Raw genomic sequence first — 20,990 nt, 5'->3', positions numbered from 1 at the left:
GTCAGGTAAAAAAAAATCCTTTAACTGAGCAAAAACATCCAAGTTCTATGGAAGGATCAACATTTGCCTGCGCGGTAGACTGGCTATCTGTCCAGGGAGTACCCCACCTCTCAACCCATTGACAGCTGGAGATAGGCACCAGCACCCCTCACGACCCCATGAGGGATAGGCGTGCATAGATAATGGATGGACGGATGGATGGATGGATGGATCAACATTTGAAGCGCTGACCTCGCTGTGATTCTGAATGGCTGCCTCTGGGCCAAACTCCTGACAGATTAAGGTGACCTGTTCATGTCTTCTTAGTATTTTCTGATGAAACCCAGCAGATTGCATCGAGTCGAGTCATTGACTGGCGGCACCCATTCCTCCTTGATGAGCCACAGTGGACAGTCACTGGGATGGCTTGGCAGCAATCCCTCTTACTGAGCATGCATGTAGCGACAGTGGAGAGGAAAACTCCAGCGGAACCAGGCTCAGTGTGAACGGCCATCTGCCAAGACTGACCGGGGGTTTGAGAAGACAGACCAGAGACACAATAAATGAAATCAAAGATACAGAAGCACTGATTTAGGAGAAAAGTTACAAGATAATGGCAGTAGCTACTACTTTAGTGGCTTCGTCCAGGAGAGAAACCGAGCAAAGTAGATTGGCTCCTAGTTATGTTTTCAAGTCTGGAGGATGTTGGAGAGAGAAACAGGGTCGACCGCTGAACAACAGGGCCAAGCCGTCATCTAAGGGGAACATGACGACGTTGGCAGCAGTAGGTCAGCCGATGCTCCCCTCCAGGACGGCGTCCCAGCTAAAACAGAACGCCAGGCCAGATGAAGTTGCTAGAAAGAGAAAAACACCCACCTGCTTTTTGAGTTGAACATGATTTCTGAGCCTGTTAGCTATCACTTCATTCATATGGAATGCTGTTGATCAAAGAAGAAAAAAAACCTCGTCGGATCAACATGGAATTGTTCTTGGATTACTGGAAGAAGTGGCTCTTGGAGGACATCTTAGTCCATCTCTTTATACAGGGCAGCACTCCTGGGGAGAGTTGGAAGCAAACTCACCCTGATGGAGAGGAAGCAAGCCTGCAGATGGATTATAGCAGGACACTACACCAAACAGGACTCGTGAGTGCCGTCATCCTTTTCTCCTCTCATTTTCCAGGTCCCCCAAATGATCCGAAGGAAAATTCAGAGATGTAACTCTGCAGTACTCATCCTTGCATGTGCTACGAAATTCCAAAACAATGCAGAGGCAAAATCTCTGCACGGGCAGCAAAATAATTCCTCCCTGGACTCCTACGTAGGAGACGTCGCACATTCTCAGACATCTCGAAGCCTTCTTCACTGCGCCAAAACCTCTCACCCCGAAGGTTTGGATGATCCAGCAAGACGTCCTTCCAGCGGCGATAATCTCAGCTCTAGGTACGGCCCTGTTGGTGCAAAGCGACGATGGCTGCGACTCGTTTTATTTGGTGTGAAGGGTTTTAGGCACACCTGCTCTTCTGTTGACAGAGGGTCTCACCAGGGCCCTTTCACAGCTTTGCCTGTTCTAATGGTCAGGCTATGCTGATATGGTCAGTTTGTGTCGATTTACAGGCAGTAGATTTTTTTATTTCAAGGGGACGTATCCTTTGAAATCCTTCCTTTTCACATTGAAATCATTCCGCTGTGGTCTATATAGCATGGAACTGCAATGCTTTGGTCTGAATTTCTCCTTATTTTTGCCGCAGAACATTAGAAGATTACATAAAGAACAGTTATGTAATGGGGGGGGAGATTGGTCCAGGACACAGTCATTAGCCCCCTCCACAACGAGTTAAAGCCACCAAAGGTAATTGCTGAAAACAAACGATTGTTCACAGAGTGCTTTGGCCAAGCATATTAATGGAGAGTTCAGTAGAAGAAAAAACGGCTAATCTTTGGGAGGGTTGTGAAGTGAAACCCATTTAAGAGTTTGTGGGAGATTGCAGACTTTGGCTGGAGTCAGCACGTCCAGAGCCACCACCAACACATATTCAAGACACGAGCTACTTCTGCCACCTTACCTTAGTTAAACCATTCCTAAACCCGGTGTTGTTTAGTTATAGACAGTGGCGGTTCTAGACCAAATTTACCAGGGGGGCCAAGGTGGGGCCAGTGTTTTTTCACAGGGGCACAGAACAAAAAAATGAAACAATAAAATGGCAATATTTAACTGTGTAATAATATTAAGTGAGGCACTTGTGGCTCTGGAACTGCAGGTTTCAGACCCCTGATCTAGCAGTTGAAAACTTTGGTCCCAGCTCAATACAGCTAAAGCTAAATGTGAAACATGTTAATTTTTATATCCTTCTTAGAGTAAAACTGTATAGGCAAAAAATAAAATTGGTCAAAGTGACAAACCAGTTATGGTTTCTTTGCCATTGCAAGTAATTATTAGAAGTGTATTTAATGTTATGTCTTTAGTACAGGGGCCATAACAGGGGCCAGGACCATTTCTACAGGGGCATGGGCCCCTGTTGGCCCCTGTCTAGAACCGCCCCTGGTTATAGATGAAAGTAAAGGTTGCGTTTGAAAATCAAGATCCCAGAGTCTGAAGGAAAAGTGGAGAGGAACAGAATCCACATTGCTTGGAGGTCCAGAATGAATCTTCCACAGGCAGTGTGGATTTGTGAAGCCATACCGTCTTCTGGGTTTAATCGATGTCCAAAGATGATATGTTAGAGCTCCTTGTGCTTCCCTTTGCTGAAAAGGTTTTAAGGAGATGCTGATTTCATATTCCAGCAGTACTTGGTACTACCCCGAACTGTCAAAGGTGCCAATACTTTTCATGGCATCTCTGTGATTATTTGTCCCCACATAGAACTCTATATTGTTAAGAGGAGGATGAGAGACACCAGAGCCAACAATGTTGATGGCCTTTGGCAAGTCAAGGCAAAGCAACTTTATTGGTATAGCACATTTTTGTCCAAAGGCAACTCAAAGTGTTTGTACACAGAATTTAATACAAACCTTGAAATAAGATGCTTAAAACGAGTTCAAAAATAAATAAATAAAAATCCACTAAGGGTAAGCTGTTGCAAATAGAAAGGTTTTTAACCTTGTTTTAAATGAGCTAATGGTGGGAGCAGTCTTACAAAGGAAGCTTAGAAATTGGAGCATAAATACTGAAGGCTGCTTCTGCATGTTTTGTTCTGACTCTTGGAACAGTGAGTAGGTTTGATTCAGGTGATCTTAAGGGTAGTAATGATTTCTAATACTGCAGAAGATCCGACCTGTTAGGGCTCTGACCAGTAAGTGCTTTGTAGACCATTAATGTGATTTTAAACTTTACTCTCTGAGGAATAGGCAGCCAATGTAAGGATCTCAGAATTGGACTAATATGAAGATCAAGCTTTGTGTTTGTAAGGATTCTAGCAGCAGCATTTCTAATAAGTTTTGTAAGTCCTGTAAAAACAGCATTAGTCGAGTCTGCTGAAAACAAATGCATGAACTAATTTTTCAGAGTCTTGTTGGGACAACAGTCGTCTTATTCTGGCAATATTTTTAGGTGATAATACCTATAATCTATTTTGTATTGGCCCAAAGATTAAACCTTCACTTTTGTCTTTATTTAGCTGGATAGAATGTTGACACATCTAGGTGTTAATCTGATTAAAACAATCAATAAGTTATTGTACTGGACTCTGGTCACCTGGTAGAAGACTGATATACAGTTGTGTGTCATCAGCATAATTGTGATGGTGTATTTTATTGTTCTGGAGAATCTGAGCAAGTAGAATCATGTAGATGTTGAAGAGGAGGGAACAGATGAAGGAACCTTGGGGAACTCCACAAATTGATTTATTGATCTTAGATCTGTGGTTATTTATGGACACAAAGTTGCAGTGCTTAAATTACAATCAGTATTAAGTTCTCACTTAAACTCTCACAAGGGCTGTTTCAGTACTGTGACGTTTACAAAAACCCGATTGATAAACATAAAAAATATTGTTCAAGTCCACAAATCTGTTTAGTTATTTAATAGCATTTTTTTTCCTATTATTTTCCCCCAAGAATGGAACATTTTATATTGGTTGATAATTACTGAGTAACCAGGTGGTTCTTCTTAAAGGAGTAGTTTGGCCCACTGTTAATCTTCCTGGGCTTCCTCAGGCGAATCTTCTTTCATACCATTCTGAATGGATGCAGTAATTACTGCAAACGGTGCAAATTCTGCAAATGGACATGTTTTTCAAAAGGTACATATTTCTCTATTAGAATTTATTTTCTCTACATTTTGTAGTATTTTATTACATTTATTGAGAAACTGAATCTGGAGTTTTCCTTAGCTACTGTATAAACCACAATCCTCAAAATTAACAGAAACAAATGCTTGAAATATAGGAGTGGTTCCGTTTCTGAATCGAATTGGTAAAATAAACAAACTTTTCCACGATCCAATAGTTTTTGTCGAGATGCATCTGTTCACATTTTCTTTTAAATAGGCGGGGTGCAAAGTGTCCTAAACTCCTAGTGTCTGGGCACCGCGACCGTGAAGGCGGCGCCTAAACGTCCCACCAATACTACACTACCCACAGATCCCTGCGTCGAGCCATGTTATAGGAAATCCGCTTGCGGCGGATTATTGTAATCCGACAGAGGGTCTGGACGACACATCGGATCACGATAGAAAAAAAAGAGCCCAAAGCGCAGCGGCCTGTAACAGATGCAGCTGGACCGAGAATAAAGGGATAAAGTCGGGATATGATCTGAGGCGCGGCGCCGTGTTGCTGGAGCCTGAGATCGGCGCTGCCCCGGGCCGCTTCATCCGACACACACACGGTGACAGCGGCTCGGCATTTCTGCACCGCTGCGCTCGGGAACGGCGGCGATTAGCTGGATAGAAACAGGCTCTCCGTCAACGCCTCGTTGTTGTTGTTTTTTTTCTCCGTGTCGGGATTGAACCCTGCTCGGCCTGGAAGCTGAGCGCGGCCGTCCTCTGTGCCGCTCCCAGACGCTCCGCTGCTAGCGCGGCTAGCCCAGCCCAGCTAGCCTGCTAGCCGGAGAGGAATCTGCCAAGTTTGCTCTGAGCCCCCGCGTCCGCCCGCAGCCAGCAGGGAGCGAGGATGTCGGCCAAAGACCAAAACAAGCTCTCTACTGTGGAACGGCCCGTCAAAGGTAGGTGTGCGTCCGTTCATGTCAACTTTCTCTCCCCGGGTGCAGGAAGTCAGCCGCGGGGGTTGGGGAGCGCTAACAGGAGGAGCAGCCTCGTTTACCGGCTCACCTGCTGGGCGTTCACGGCGATCCGGAGGCCGGTGTTTACCCCACCGCCGGGGAGCGGCAGGTGTCTGACATGCCGCCGAGGAGGCGCTGGTGCGGGGCGGCTTCTCTTTGAGGACGCGTGTCCTGGTTCTGGACAGTGTTGGCTCCCTGCTGGGACCATCGACGACGCCGACCCCTTTAATTAGCCCCGTTTTCCCAATTATCAGTGAACGCATCGTTGCTTTTAAAACGGGGGGGCATAGAGAGGCGCGAGGAGCCGGAGACCGCTGATGTTTCTATGAGGAGGAATTGAATGAGATGCCATGAGGGGGAGAGAGAGGAGCGCTGCAGGAGGAAGTGATGGCTTTGCAGCAAGACAGCGGTGAGGTGTGTGGTTATGAGTGACATTAGGCTTTAACGGGGGCCATGCGAGAGTCTCAGTTTAACCTCAACTAAAATAAAACAGTTTTTACAGCATCTTCAGAAGAACCTAGTGCAAAAAATGTTCTACGTTACACGATGGGTTTTATTTAAAGCACGTCACAAAAAAAGTTCACTCACTGTCACATTTGTAGGCGTGTTCTCCACACTGAGTGTTTTCATTACCCCCCCCCCTCCCCATAAATGAACTATGAATATAAATGAGGGGCAGCTACTACTTTGCTTTCCAAGTAAACATGCAGAATATTGTCAATCTGCTGTTTTTTATAGTGCACTACTGGGAGTATAACAATGAATGAATGAATGAAGTCGGTGGAATGGAGACAGAGTGCATGTTTTTGAATATTAGAGAGGCTGTTGGAACAGTACTGAATGGGGATGAGTTGGTCCTGCAGGTCCTTTACATTGTTAATTTAATCAGCCTCTCGTTCCTCAGGCTGTTTCCCAGCTGCTTTTAAACAAGCTGCAGTCCAACCATTAATTAAAGAAAATACTTGGATCCTCATGTTCTGTTAAACTTCAGGCCTTTTCCAAGTTGCCTTTCCTTTCTAAAATAAAATTAGAGAAGATGGCTTATTTCCAACATTAGAATCATCTATAACTAGAGTTTTTATGGATATGGTTTTACCTGCAGACTCGGGAGATTCTGCTATTTTAATCTTGCTTTGATGGAATGTTACTTTTGACACAGTGGACATGGATATTTTATTATCCTGTCTGGACCAGTTGGCTTTAAGGGCACAGTTAATTATCAGTGAGAATGCTTATACAGCCTTCTCACTTAATGGTTTTACTCTTTCCTGTCTGGCAGGAGTGTTTCTGCCCAGTTGGGTCAGTTTTCCTCCTCTGGCGCCCCTTTGAATTGTGGGGTACCGCAAGGCCTCATCTTTGGTCCTATACCGTATTTTCACTGCGTAAGCATTCTTTGGGGTCGATTTTTTTTTTTTTGTGGAAATAAAATGGGTCATTTCATTGCTGTGCAGATATTCAGCAAATTCTATCCCATTGAAAGAAAGTGGAAGCCAGTCAGCACAGAATTTCGTTAACTGTTTTAACCTCTTAAGACCTGAGAATTTTGTTCTGGACTGCTTTTAGACACCTGAATAAGGGCTGACAAAAATAGTTTATCTTGAAACATAAAAGTTTGATCAGTTGTAAACCGTATTTACGGATCTGCCGGGAGAAAAGAAAGCACGTTTGAAAAGAGATGGGTCATTTTTAGGTATTGAAAAGCCTATGTTTAGACTAAAATTCTTAGGTCTTAAGACATTGAATGACAATAGAACTTGGATGGAGGTGAATGTCTTGCAATTAAATAAGAATAAAATGGAGTGGATTGTTTTTAGGAAAACTGACTTTCTTTCAGAATGCAGCAATGCTATCGGTCGTTTCAGTTACTTTAATTGTACTGCTGTCTGGAATCTAAAAGTTTGATAAAATGGTCAGTGCAATGGTCCAATCTAGCTTTTATCATTTGAGAGCAATTCGCTAAGCCCTACTTGCCTTTATAGTGGCCTTGAAAGGGGTTTAGAGATGCTTTTACTACCTTTTTAGACGAGGGTTGTCAAAATAAGCGATGTCTCACTATATGTAATGCTAAAAAAAATAACTATTCAAAGATACTGATTTGCGTCTAGATCTATATAAACTGGCTCATTCACATTTGCCCAAATAGTCGCTGTCCTTCTGAGCCCATCGTTGCAATAACAGACATCCAGCCTCCCTGCAGCTGCTCATCACTACAATGATCTGCTGCTGGAAGTTGAACTTTTGCTAACATGTCGAGTTCTGGCAGAGAAAAACATATTGTGACAAGAAAAAAACGGAATGCTAAACAATACCACATGCTATGCTAACGCTACAAGCTAATGCTCCAAAACTGATGTTTGAGGGCAACTTAAAAAGCTCAGTAAACCTGCCAGATCTGCAACAGTGAAGTAGCAAACCTGGACAACAAGTTAACCCTGGTTGTTTAAATATTAACCAATGAGGTTTTTTTTCCAGCATTACATCCTTAGTCAATATGCTCTTCCGCTTTGTTCCACTGCCATACGAATTATCTAGGGCCGCACAATATCTCGCAAATTTATTGTTAGCGCAATATCACGGATCACAATGTGCACAGAGGCAGCCTTTTCGTTAAAACTATGTGTTTGGGATGGAGACCATTAATGTTTTTGCTTTTTATTAGCTGAATAGACTACTTATTATCTGGGGTCTATGTTTGCTAGCATCCTAAAGCAGACAGAGATCAACACTTTTTTAATTTATTCAGTATTTATCTCAAGCTATGCCGTTCACTGGTTTGTTTCGTTGCTTTAGCTCGAAGGGTGAGCAGTCAGAACCCCGTCATTGGGCTGCTCGTCAATCTGAAGACAGCTAGCATTAGCTTATGTTGTCTGGCATTGATGCAGAGACAGGAGCTTTAATAGCCTTTTTATGTTGTTACTGTTAGCTTAGCATCTAGCATTGTTAAGCATTTCATTTATCTTATCTTTCTGCCTGGAAACGTTTCTATACTACTTTTGTGTTTATCTCGTCCATAAAGAGGGTCACATGTTTCCCTCTGGCTGTTCTCCGCGTGTTAGCAGACCTTACGTTTTCCCGCAGCTGCTCATTATTTGGGTCAGGTAGGGTGGAGACGAGCTGAGTGTCTTTGTGCGCGCTGCTGCTGGAAGAAGTGCGACAATTAGGGCAGATGTGAATGGGTCAGTGGGGGAAACCCTGTGGATATGGAGCCCAGATGTCAGCCAAAGAGCCATTACGCTGATTAAGAGTCAGCGTAACGGCTCAATTACGGCGTCATTATGACCGCTGAGCATAATGGGCCGTTATGGTGGAGAGAAGCCTGCCTTATTCTATCAGTTTCCTGATCAATTGTTTTGCCAACAGGGAAGTGAAATGATATATTTCTCTAAACGAGGGCTGAATTGTCCCCTTTGATTGGGTTTGACTTGATTGGGAACGTTAAAGTTTGTCAGGGTTTTTAGATGTTTAAGTAGCCGGGCGCCATCTTATCTAACACCAGCAGGTCACCAGAAGAAGTCGCTTCCAGGACTTGACCCAAGGAGACCGAGCTTTTTCTACAGCTAGTCCTGAACTCTGGAGCAGTCCTGAGACCTGAAACGATTTTGGAGTCGTTTTAATGCCCCGTCTTTTTACTTCTTATTAGTCTTTTATTGTCTTTTACTCGTTGTCTTTAGCTCTTCTTTTCTTTTTTGGTCTTCTTTTCTTTTTTGGTCTTCTTTTCTTTTTTGGTCTTATTGGTCTTTTTATATTCCGTTTTCTCTTTAATTAATGGACCCGTGCAGCACTTTGATCATGCTGGGCGTGTCAATGGCTCTCTAATTAAAGGCTAAGTTGAGGTTTCTGTGGTCAGGTATCCAAAGCCAAAGGATGAGAGGGAGAGTACCGGGACGGTGGTGGAGATCGGGTAAGACGTAAGCAGCTGTAGACGGCTAACGGCTGGACGTTTTTAGTTGACGTTGTTGACCTAAAAGCAGAGCCGAAGAAATGGATGCCTCCTCCTGGACACTCTGTCAGAGTCCACCACTCTAAAGCCGAGTTCAGAGAGGGCCTCCTTCTCTGCTGCTGGAACGTTGCACACGTAAAGCAAAGCGTCTCACAGGCGTGTCAGTGAGCTGGTTGAGGGTTCAGAGAGGCAGCTGGTGAGACGTAGCGGGTGGTCATGTCTGATGGGCTCAGGACGGGTTAGACGGGCTTAGGGACGCAGAGCTGCGAGGAGAGCACCAGTTCATTAAAGCTGTCCTCTTAAAGCTGCAGGTCGACCCGGCCCGACCGCGACCTGTTCTGATTGGCTTTTCGCTCCTAGCTCTTGTACTCCCATCCGTCTGTGTTTCCCTCGTCACGAGTGAAAGTCTTCCCTTCAGCCGTTCGCCATCTCTGCTCGGACATCAGAGGACACCGGCGTCTGCTTTCATCCGCTCGCCCGATTGGCTTCTGGACTTGATGAGCCGGCGGTCGTTGTCCTTTACCTCTCCCTATCAGAGCAGCTGCTTAATCGTTGAAAAGGCACGCGGCTCAGATAATTAGCCTCCCCCCTGGTTCCCCAGAGCACAGCGTCGCCTTGATGCGCTGGTGAAATGAGGCAGAGAGGGAAGCTGCAAATAAGCGCGAGAGGCAATTTAAACGGCGTGTTGGTACTGCAGCGAACAAGAGCTGCAGATATCCATCTTGCCGTTTCATCCAAGTCAAATTGCTGTTTTCTGCATGCCGGGTTTAACCCATTTTTTTAGATTTGAATCGTTGGTTTAACACAAAAAAAGGAACGGGGCTGTACAGTTTATCGTGATATCGCCGGTGGCCACTTTCAGATCGCGAAGGCCTCTCAGAAACGGCTGCGTGATTTTATTCCAACAGGTATGAACCGGCAGCTTCTCTGCTGATGTAACATTCAGCAGCGGGAACATCCTCCAGAGCGCTAAAGGTCACAGAGTGGTGGAGCCACCTAGAATGAGAGGAAAGAAGAAAAATATGCAAATCCTGCCACTCGTATCGTCATCCTGAGATTTTCTATCGACACAGCATGGAGGGGTGGTGGGGGGGCTAGTTAGGTTGCGAACAGACTGGTGCTGTTTCTTCCTGATTTCTGTTTCAAGGCTCTGAAAAGAACTGCGGCGTGACGGACGAGCAGAAGTGCAGAGAAGTCCCATTTGCCCTGAGCAGCGTGGGGCGGCGCGGCGGATGCTTTGATCAGCTGAGACCAGCGTTGCGCTTTAACAGCCGACAAGCAAAGCGCCGGTTGTGTATTTTGCGTCACATTTTCTGTGGTGATCTGCTAGGCAGCAGGCGGGCTGCCGTGGATCCTGACAAGTTTCTGGTCCCGCCGGCTCCCGTCTGGGTCTGCTCTAAGCTGCCTAAATGAAGGCCGTGTTGCCTATGCTGACGTGCGTGTTTGCCGCGCGGTGTTCAGGAACCGTTACGGTTGTGGGATTATAAAGTCTTTATTGTCAGCGTCCCAAAAAATATACAAGAAAAAACTCAGGGCTGCTCTGTAAAAGTAAAACAGTTTTATACATGCAAGCATATTGTAGCTCCCTAAAGTAAGTGCATTTTTGTAAATATTTAGCACCGTTTTCAACACTGAAGATCAGACACTTTGATCCAGTGTGACATAGTCAGTGAACAGCTTGAAGAACCGTGTAGATTACCCTCCAAAGTAATCTACATTACTCATGGACTGTCAGGCAGTGTTTCAGGTGAGCAGCAGAAAGACCACGGGCAGAGACGGAGTCTGTTGCGTGCCAACCAGGGAAGATGAAAGCTGCTCAGTGTGGGTTTCTTTCTTTTTTTGTTTTTTTACACCGATTACTTTGGGGTGTTTTTGTTTTTTAGACTTGATTGCATTGAAATATTTATTATTTTACCAAACCTTCACATCAAAGTGTGTTCTGATGTTACAGCGTCCTAGTCCAAGCCCAAATGCTATTCCAGTTGAGGAACTGTGGATGAATTCTATATCATTTTTATTTTGATTTTTTTATTAGAATTGTCAAATTATTGTATAGTTCGCTGTGGCTGAGTGGAGTTTTGTTTGTGATAAGACATGTGATCTGTCGTCATGACGCTCTAATTGAGGTTTGCTAACCCAAACGAACCGCATTTATTTTCATTGTTTTTAATGGGAGCAGGGTTTGTTGCTGTAGGGGTCAGAGCCCTGAAATTTGCTGCCAAAAACGACTTGCAGCTATTGCCGGCTTTGCAAAAACAACAACAACAAAAAAAAAACATCACACAATATTGTGTAATCTTTCTTCTACGAAGCACACCACAGGGTTTATTTTGTCTGGAAAGTGAGAAAATGTTAGAAGGGGTCGGGGTATGAAAACTTTGTCTGTGTGGGCAGCAGCCCTGAGCGCGCCGGCGTCAGCCAAAGAGCTCTCTGCCCTTTTCTAAGTGGCTCCGCTGCAGACCACAGCATCCTGTAGAGCCTCGCCAGCGGCCCGTGAGAACGTCTGCTGTGTGGGCACGCCGATGGATCAGTTCTGGCTGCGTTCAGCTTAGTTACTGATGGTAATCCAATCAGTCCGGTCCTTTTGCATCGCCCGCCGTGTGTACTGATTGTGTCTGCATTCATGATTGATGAAGAGCAGCGCGAGTGTCCTCCGGGGCGTCAGGACGGAGCTCTGCCCCTGAGTCCTGCCCTCTGTAACGCTCCGGTCAGAGATCAGGGCTCCTGCTTGTTATCAGGCTGCACCTGACAGCTAGGCTTGCAAGCATTGCTTCAAAAGCACTAGATCTTTACTTGATGGATGAGATTTAAAATTATACTTCAGCTGCTATGTATGTAATAGTTATGGGTGTCATGTTTTCCTAATTCACACCTATTCTTGTCCATACGGCAGCAAAGTCTGCAGCAAGAAGGCTCAACCGACAGCCGTTCAACCCCAAAGACCCAAAGACCCAGTGTTTTCACACAACATCCCAGAGTTCAGCGGTCCCCCCCTTATCCCTGGGCCTTGGCCCGGTACTGGTCAGCAACAAGCACCTCAGGCTGCACCAGAGTCATATGGTAAATGTTGCTTAAAGACAATGTTTGAAATTTGTTAAGAAAAGAACAAACAAGCCTAAAGCTGTCCTCTGTGGGGAGTAAACAGTCCAGGCGTGACCAAACGGTTATGGTTTTAAAGTCGGGATTGTTAAAGATTGTAGGGGTTCCCACTCTTTAATCAGGCTGCCGGTCAGAACGTGGTCCGACAGAGTCCGTTAACCACCCAGAACCAAGCCACAAAAACAAGTAACACAAATGACAAGCACACAAAGGTGCTATTTTAGGCGTAGGGCTGTACGATTTTTGCCAAAAATCAAAACTGTGATGTATTTTAAGTTGAAATATATCGCAATTTGAAATTTTTTTTCAACCATAATTTTGACTTTTCTCCGTATTAACCGCAAGCGACAAAAATCATTGCACTAGAGTAAATCTCTGCTGGAAGAGAGTGGCAGTCTTTCCCCCTGCGTTAAAATGCTCGTCTCAGGCAGTGTCAGCAGTTTGTTTGAGCTGATCACGTCAGATCTGGATAACTATCGCAGCCTTCTGCTCATTATAGAAGCTTTTGTGGTGAAACTCCTTTTAGAACATACTGCGGCTTAGAGTACACACAACAAACAGATAATAAACGCGTGTATAGCTTTAATTTTTTTTAAAATCCTAACCAAAAATTGCAATGATATTTTTTATTCTCTTCTTATTTGAAAAAGTATCGCAATACATGTTTGTACCGATACCAAAATGTTTGTAATGTGACATTACCCATAACGTTTTTTTTTTTTCCCAAATAGAAAACCTCAACATGCACGTGTCTAAACGCGCGCTTCAAGCTTGTGCACAATCCTGCAGAAGAAACAAGGTTTCACTGAGGGATTTTCTCCGTTTTCTTTTACATACATGGGGGGTCTGGGGCGTGAGCTGGTCTGTCGTTGCGCTGCTTCACTGGATGGTTTTCCACAGCAGAGTGCTGCGTAGTGCAGCCCATGGGGGCTATCCGTCAAGCTAATACTAGCTGGCGCTAGCTTATGTTGTTTGTAGCTCCGCTGATGCACGTTTAACAGCTTTACTGACTTTTCTGTGTTGCTGTGACATTTTTTGAGGTACTGACTGTAACACTCGTAGTTAACGAGCATAACGCTCTAAATTTCAGCGTAACTTTGACAACTTTCAGCGCAACGGTCCATTACGCTGAAATGTGTTGACGAGAACACAGAGTAGCTAAAAAAGACGAAACATTTAACCTGATGTTCTGCTTTCCTTCCTATGTCGAACATTTTCTCATTTTCTGGGGAGCTGCTGCTCAGTTTTAACCTTATTAATGAATTAATAAGATGTTTGAAGAAACTGCAACTGGTTAGTCTCACAGTGAACCCCAGTGCTCCAGTAACTGTTAGAGGTTTTCCGATAGCTGCTTGATCTTATTAGAGTTGGCTGATCGTAAAGAAGTGACTGCAATCACTTCTTTACGATCAGGCTGTGCCATATTCACACATAACAATGTGAACCAACACCACAAAAAAACTGAAACCACAAAATTTGCAAAATACCAGCAGCACTGCATCGGATGCAGGGGCCTCCGTCTGAGACGGGTCTGCAGGTTTACAGTCCGCCAAAACGCACAGCTTCAAACATTTGGAGCTTTAAAGGCCATGAGAACCAGAGCCAACGATGCAGTTATAGAAGCATCGGCAGTTTCCTGGATGAAGAGCAAACCAGCCAACCACGGCCTGGATGCCCCGTGTTACTTTGAGACAGCTCGGTGCAATAAGGCCGAGTTCACTGTTCCCTGAAAGAACTAGTTCAGGAGAAAGTTTCCTGTTTGTCTCAATAAAGAACCTTTATTATAATAACCTCGGGTGAACGGTGGCCTGCAGAGACCCGTTTGAACAGAAGAGAAAAAAAACGCAAAGACCAAAACCTTTGGGAATAAATGCCCTCCCCAGCTGCTCACTGAAGCTGCTGCAGCGAGCGTGATGAAGTCTTCCTCTGTCCCTCCTGCCGTTGATTATTTGACTACCACTTCCTCCTGTGGTCTATGAAGCCTTTTTCCCCGTTGTGGTTTTTGTTTTCCTCTACAGAAACTTCACAAGTTGCTCTCTGATCAGGCACGTCTTCTTGAGCTGGACTGCTCTCTGCCGTGCTGGTGATGAACCAGTTCAGGAGCCGGTGGCATGATTGGTTGAATGAGTGTGACCTGGTTTGCTTCCATAAAACTAGACCACAGAACCAGGAGTGTGTGCGTGTGTTCTTGTGCTTGCAGCTGAGCAAGAATATTTTTTGCTCATTTTACTTGTAAAGTGAGGGCTTTGATGTATTTATTTTTTTTGGCCTAGGTGTTAGGTTTAGGACAAAAGTGTCCTAAAAAAAAATTAGGTTAGGCCATAGAAAGGCCCGAAGATGAATTTAAGTCAAGGCACGGTCCTCACTATGCACATTAAACAAGGATGTGTGTGTGTTGTACAAGGATGGCTCCTTCAAATAAAGGAGAGGGATTGGGTGTGTGTGGAATTGACAAAATGCCACTTTTCTGTTTATAAAATGGCATAATTTTTATACTCTAATGTTATGATTGGGATGGGGGTGGGGGGGACATGTCATTAGTCTGTGTTCCCCCTGAGCTAATATATAAACCGTCATGTTCTACATAGAAAAAGCAGAAATAACCTGACAGAGGGAGATGTCCCTATTACACATTTAGAGCGCCTCTGTTCTTCGCCAGCAACAACAACCAGCTCCAATAACTTCATCAGCAACTATTTTCTGAACAGTATTTAAATGGGGTCAACACATGATGCTCTTTACCCTTTCCTTTAAAGTGTTGCTATGCTGTTCTGTCAGCACGGGGAACGTGACAGTCAGTTTTGCGAAATATTTTGAAGATAAAAGTTAAGAGGTGAAAAACTTTAGTGTTTTCATCCTTTCCAGTTATTTAAAACCGGTGTTCTGCCAGGGGAGGTATACCCTGTCAGATTAGCATACCGCTAGTTGATATTTATATCTCTCTCAGTGTAGACTATTTTATCAAAACGGCATTCGTTTGTGAAGCAGTATGCTGATGGTGCTTGTTATAAAATGCAGTTTATGAAGGCGAACGCTCTTCCAACAGATTTTGACATGTTTAATCTTGATCAGTTTGGAGGAAGCTGCTAAATGCTAATAACCCGATCTGACACCAGAGTGAATGATTTAACAGGAGATTAAACCGTTTTATGTCTCCACTTGCTAAAAGACTTCAGTGTACATTTCTTACAAGGCATGCGATTAAGTAATGTGTAATTAATACTGGGTATAATACACATAAACCACTTGTAGTCGGAGGTATGCTGAGATGATAAACTGAATTTAACACATGCACAATTGTGCAGGTTTCGTTGCAGCGCATGCGTCCTGAGGTTTGTCATTCCGATGGGTATGTATGGTGAACCGTCAGCACACCACGATACAGTCGCTCCATTCCTTTTAAAAAGAAATTAACTGGGAAAAACATAATAAGCAGATTTGCTTTTTCCCACTCAACAAGTAAAAATGGATAAAAAAATTTAAATAATATTGTTTTTTGGCTTTTTGGGCAACAATATCCAAAATCTAATTTTTTTTTAGATTTATTTATTTTTTTTACTATTTTTTTCAACTGATATGGCCTCTTGTCCTGTTTGAAGAGGAAACACATATAGCTGCTGTTCTAACAGGAGATCCCGGCTGTTTCAGGTGGAAAAAACCAACGATAACTGGATCTGGCAGAACCAACAGATCATATGCTGACTTCAGCTTGTTACATCTGTAACTTAAGGAACATATTAGAGAGCTTAGCGTTACCTTTGAAACACTCTGCTTACTCATTCAAAGCTGCAGTAGGGATTTGTGAGAAAACCATAGTCTTGGACTGAAAATTTGACCAAGCACACCTTCCAAATCCCTCCCACTTGCTCTGCTGCGCTACAGCCCTCCCTCCACAGCTCCTCCCCACAGCGCAGCCTGATGTGATCAAGGCTTACTGTTGGATTTGGCAACAAGCTAGAGTAACGGGAGATTTGTGCTATCACCTGTGATACGGTAACTTTCAGTTGTGTAGTTATTAAATAATAAAAGAAATCAAGCAGAGATGCTTGTCAAGCAGAAATGTGGCTCACTGCATCCGTGTGGAATCCTTCGTGGATGCGTAGCTCCAGTCCACTCCCTGACATTCCTAACCACAGACCTAGAGGTTTTCAGTTGTTGCCTGTAAGTTGGAATGAGATGAAGCAAACGGGGATCAGAGCGTCCCAAAGCAGCCCTGGTGATGGGCACAGTAAAGCTGTGGGAAAGTAGTCCAATTTTTATTTGAGGGGACATTTAAATGCGTTGAAGTTCATTAGAGAGGTTTGCGCTGTTAAAATACCCTAGAACTATGAAACTATGATGAGAGTCTGGATGTTTTTTTTTTTTTTTCCTTTTCTTTTTTTTTTTTTCACTGCAGTCAACAGGTCCACCAGCTGTTTTTCAATGTCTGAAGTTCAGTTTTCTGGTGGGATGTAAACACTAGCCAAAAACATTAGGAGAACCCTTGGTGAATAAAAAGGTTTGCAGTTTATAAAAGAAAATGGCTCCAGGTGAGGACTACACGTGTTCTGTAACACTGTGACATCCGAACACCAACCTTCCTTTATGTAAAAGCAAACTCATGGTATGAGGTAAAGTCAGAGGAATCTCTGTTGATTAGAGGGGGCTTACCCAAAAGCTGCACACGCTGCATTCAGGTTCAGCTGGGACACCAGGCTATCGTAACGACTCCGTGATTTAAACTTGTTTTATTCTCAAAAATGGGGTCAGTCTTTATTTAAAAAAATAAGTGAAAATTTTTTATCAACACTGTTATTAAGAGGTTATACTGCTATATAATATATACACACAAACAAATATTTCCAGGCATTGGCTAGTCTTGTACTACTTTAATTGAAAAGAAATGCACCCACATCTCGTGCATAATGAAGCCAAATACATTCCAGAAATTAAAAAGGATTTTTAGTTCACTACCGACGAAACTAATAATGGTCGAAACTAATAATAAGATGTTTGGATTTAGTTTTCCTGATTAAATCTCTTAGCTTTGCCGCTACCGCCTCTTTCTGAACTGCCAGATTGCTCTGTAGAACTGTGGTGTTTTCTAGGAATCGAGCTGCTTGGTATTTCCCCCAGGGGCTGGGCTGGGCTGCCATTTTTCTGGTCAAGCCTCGGCACGCTGTCGTAGCTCGCTGACTTGATTGCAGCACTAAGAGCAGTGACTCAGAAGTCCTCAGTTTTCTGAAGGCCTGAATGAGGACACATCTCCGGATTCCAACGCTGTGTTGATTGCTCTTCAAAGTAAAGTCTCCTGTTTGTGATTAGCACTTGACATGAACTCACCTGCACAGAACTCCCTCGTTTCGCTGAACTTTGTTCTACCTGAAATCTTGCAGTGCTCTAAATGGAGAGAAGTCTGCAGGCCTTCCATCCATGCCCCTGTTGTGCTTATGAAAGGAAGTAAAGTCTAAGAGGGAAATTAGGTGTCCACTGAAACGGGTTGTTCATAGCTGGACCTCTAATGTTGGATCCAAAAGGTCCCATTAAGAACTCTCTTGAAAGAGGAACCTAAGCTGTTTGCTACATTTTTACTTCTGCAAAAGTTAATGTACTACATAGACCTCTACGGATTGGTTTGATTAAATCTGTGCTGTCAAACTTTATGTAGAGCAATGGGTCTTTGTTTTAGTTATTCGTTAGTTTTTTTTCAACATGCTCATTAAGGAATGAGTAGTTTGACGCAGTATAGCTCTTGTGGTATAAAGCTACCGCTTAGCTAGGTAGTTAGACTTGAGCAGCACTAAAAGGTTTCCCCCAGGTACAGCTGTGGGTTTAACCTGTTGATGTCTTTGGGCTTTTATTGTAAATGTGGGTTTTTGTTTCTGTCCTCTTCCTGAAAGGTGTGGCAGTGAATCACTGGTTTGCCTGATCTGACACAACTGGTAGCCATGTTGGTACCTGATTCAGCTGCTTTTTGTCTCAATAAGTGGAAAAATTAAGACATTTAGAGACTGCAAGGTTTCACTCTTCTTAGCGAGTAAGCATTCAAGTTCTTTTCCAGATACCCCCCCCCCCCCCACACACACACACACACACACACACTCGCCCGTCTCCTGTGTCATCCACACATAATTTGCACATGATCTCTTATGGAAATCTGAAAAGTAGGGCATACTAGCCTATTCTGTACTTTGTAGAAGGACCACTGGCTGCAGTTACAGTTGGGGTTTATTTCTACTATTTTTTTTTTTTTTTTTGCACATTTAGAGATCAACAACTTTACCCACTCTTATTTGCCATAAAGCTCAAACCGAGTCAGATTGAATGCTTTGACTAGACCCTTCTGACACATTGATATGCTGTGGTCTAAACCAACCCATCATAGCACTGGCTGTATGTTTAGGGCTGTTGGTCCCACTGGAAACATTCATCCCAGTCTCAGGTGTCCTGCAGCCTCTAACAGGTGTTTCTCCACGGTTTGGCTCCATCTGTCTTCCCATCAACTTGGACCAGCTTATGTCGGTGCTGAAGCAATGCAGCCCCACAGTATGACCATATCACAGAGTTTCACATGGGTGATGGTGTTCTTGTGTGATGAACTTAATCACTTTTATGGCCTCGCTTGTCTTGAAGGCATAAAATCTGGATGATTTCATTTTCTCTGCTTTTAAATTCAGACAAAACAGAAGTTGTTGATTTTGGACAAGAAACTGTTTAATCAACTGAGAGCTTTCATTTTTGTTCTCTTATTTTGCCAGCCAATGCCAACACTGAAAAATTATTTGTGGCCTCAATGCATTTTTTTCCTCCTGTTGGATTTTTTTTTTCCCCACACCTGCAGACTTTGATGCACTGAACTGGGACATTTTGCCTATTTTTTTTATTTGTCAAAGGACATTGACTTGTCACTAAAAGGATCCATCCAAAGACAACTGACTGGACTATTTTTATATTAAACTTATTTAATATTGGTTTTGTTGCGGATGGATTTAGGACAGAAGAGTAGCCGCACAGCTGATTTTTGCTTATCATAAACCAAACTGTGCTTTAGATGGACGGCAGACGCTGATTAAGTTGCTTATTGCTGTATGTCGTAACAAATTTAGTAGTAAACTATGATCGCACAATATGCACCCTGAAAACTTGACGTGAGACCATACATTATTAGATCTGCGTCCACTGTGTCATGGAGCAGTCTTTATAAGATTGATAAAGTCACATAGTGTAAGAAGAAGGCCATTAGTTAAAAACCTCTGAACCAACCTGTCTGCAGGATTGGATAGAACTGGCTGTAAAGAGCCCTAACGGGTTACATCACTACTCTGGCGACGTTTTCTGTTTGACGCTGGAGCAGGGCTGAACGACGGGAACTAAAACTCAGATAAGTTTTGGGAATTATCACAACAGCTGACTTCAACTGTGTCCTGACGGGACGGTGAGATCCTTGGTTTGGAGTGTTTTGGCATCATAAGCAGTTAGGAAAGCTAAGATCAGATGAAAGAAATTACACTTGACAGTGCGATGAAGCAGTTTCACACCTTTTCCTTGGAGTGTCAGGGGATTCAGTCTTCTAATAAACATTTGTAGCTGGATCTAGTAGCTTTTTACTGGGAGGATCTGGAGTTTTGGCGTCACAGCTGCTGTGCTGAAAGCGTCCTTGTGTCTTCAGAGAGGACACAGTGTTCTGGTGCTTTGTCTTCATGTCCTTGTGGAGAGTGCAGCTGCATTTCTAAAGTATTTCTGATAGCTCCGTTCTCCAAAAGAACTCACTCACACTTATCAAATATCATCTTTGCGAAACATTCAGAGGAATAAGCTGCCTTTGGATCAGACGTTTAACATAAGAAATGGCTTTTTAATAGAAGCTAGATTATAAAGGCAGGGGGGCGTATGGTCGGCAACATGCCGTAAAGTTTGTGACCTTCAATTCAAGTCTAACCAAGAAGGGAAATGTTTTTCTCTCTCATCCTGGGGTTGCAGCTCAGAAAGGAGCTCTTCCTGCCTCAGTAAGGTAAAACATCTGAGCAGGAGCGGGTCCCTCTCATGTCCTGGCCTCACGGCGAACCTTGAGTTTATCACTGTGTTTGTGTCGTTTACGTCATAGCCTCACCCCCTCCGTCTCCCCCTCACATGTTTGCAGCGGTGCCATATCCTCCCGGTACACGCCTGTCGGTCAAAGAGCTGTACGCCAATGGGAAGCCCAGCCTGGAGGTGTTGAAGGCCCATCTGGTGAAGGAGGGTCGGCTGGAGGAGGAGGCGGCCCTGCGGATCATCAACGAGGGAGCCAGCATCCTGCGCGAGGAGAAATGCATGCTGGAAGTTGAAGCTCCCATTACAGGTAAACCATCGAACCTTTCACTGTCTTGTCATCTGTTTATTACCTGCTCCACCACCGCTGTCCTTCCTTGTTGATCTTCAGATTTGAAGCTGTATGGTACTTTGATTTCAGTCAACCTAGAATATTTATCAACTGAAAGGCTGTGTTCAGAATAAAAGCGATGTGTTTCAAAACGAAAAGCTTGAAATCTTCAGCTTTTTTTTTTTTACACACACACACACACACATACATACATACACACACACACACACACACACACACACACACACACATACACACCTTTCCCAGGAACGTTGAGACATTTTCCCAGTCATGCAGTAAATTTCTGACGCAGCCTAAAATTCCTTTTTACTCACTTTGTGTAGAGAGGCAACAGATTCGAACAATTCCCTTTCTGTGTGTGCTTGTGTGTGTCTACCTATAGTTGTGTGGACCCCAC

The 20,990-nt window shown here is 43.8% G+C and overlaps 1 protein-coding gene across 2 annotated transcripts in view; it reads left to right on the top strand.

Moving 5' to 3' along the window:
• The first annotated feature begins 4,553 nt into the window (after nt 1-4,553).
• The window catches only part of ppp3ccb (protein phosphatase 3, catalytic subunit, gamma isozyme, b), a 37,561-nt gene continuing 21,124 nt past the window's right edge, over nt 4,554-20,990 (top strand). Inside the window, exons 1-2 of one of the 2 annotated variants that reach the window (XM_021320042.2) lie at nt 4,554-5,138; nt 20,354-20,551. In XM_021320042.2, coding sequence (XP_021175717.1) covers nt 5,087-5,138; nt 20,354-20,551 — 250 coding nt within the window. In that variant the 5' untranslated portion in view covers nt 4,554-5,086. The remainder of the gene's footprint in view (nt 5,139-20,353; nt 20,552-20,990) is intronic. The other variant, XM_012869650.3, reaches the window with a different exon arrangement.

The sequence above is a fragment of the Fundulus heteroclitus genome, chromosome 8 (genome assembly GCF_011125445.2).
Source record: "Fundulus heteroclitus isolate FHET01 chromosome 8, MU-UCD_Fhet_4.1, whole genome shotgun sequence".
In the NCBI taxonomy this organism is placed as follows: domain Eukaryota; kingdom Metazoa; phylum Chordata; class Actinopteri; order Cyprinodontiformes; family Fundulidae; genus Fundulus; species Fundulus heteroclitus.
This window is presented reverse-complemented; position numbering and strand designations above follow the sequence as displayed.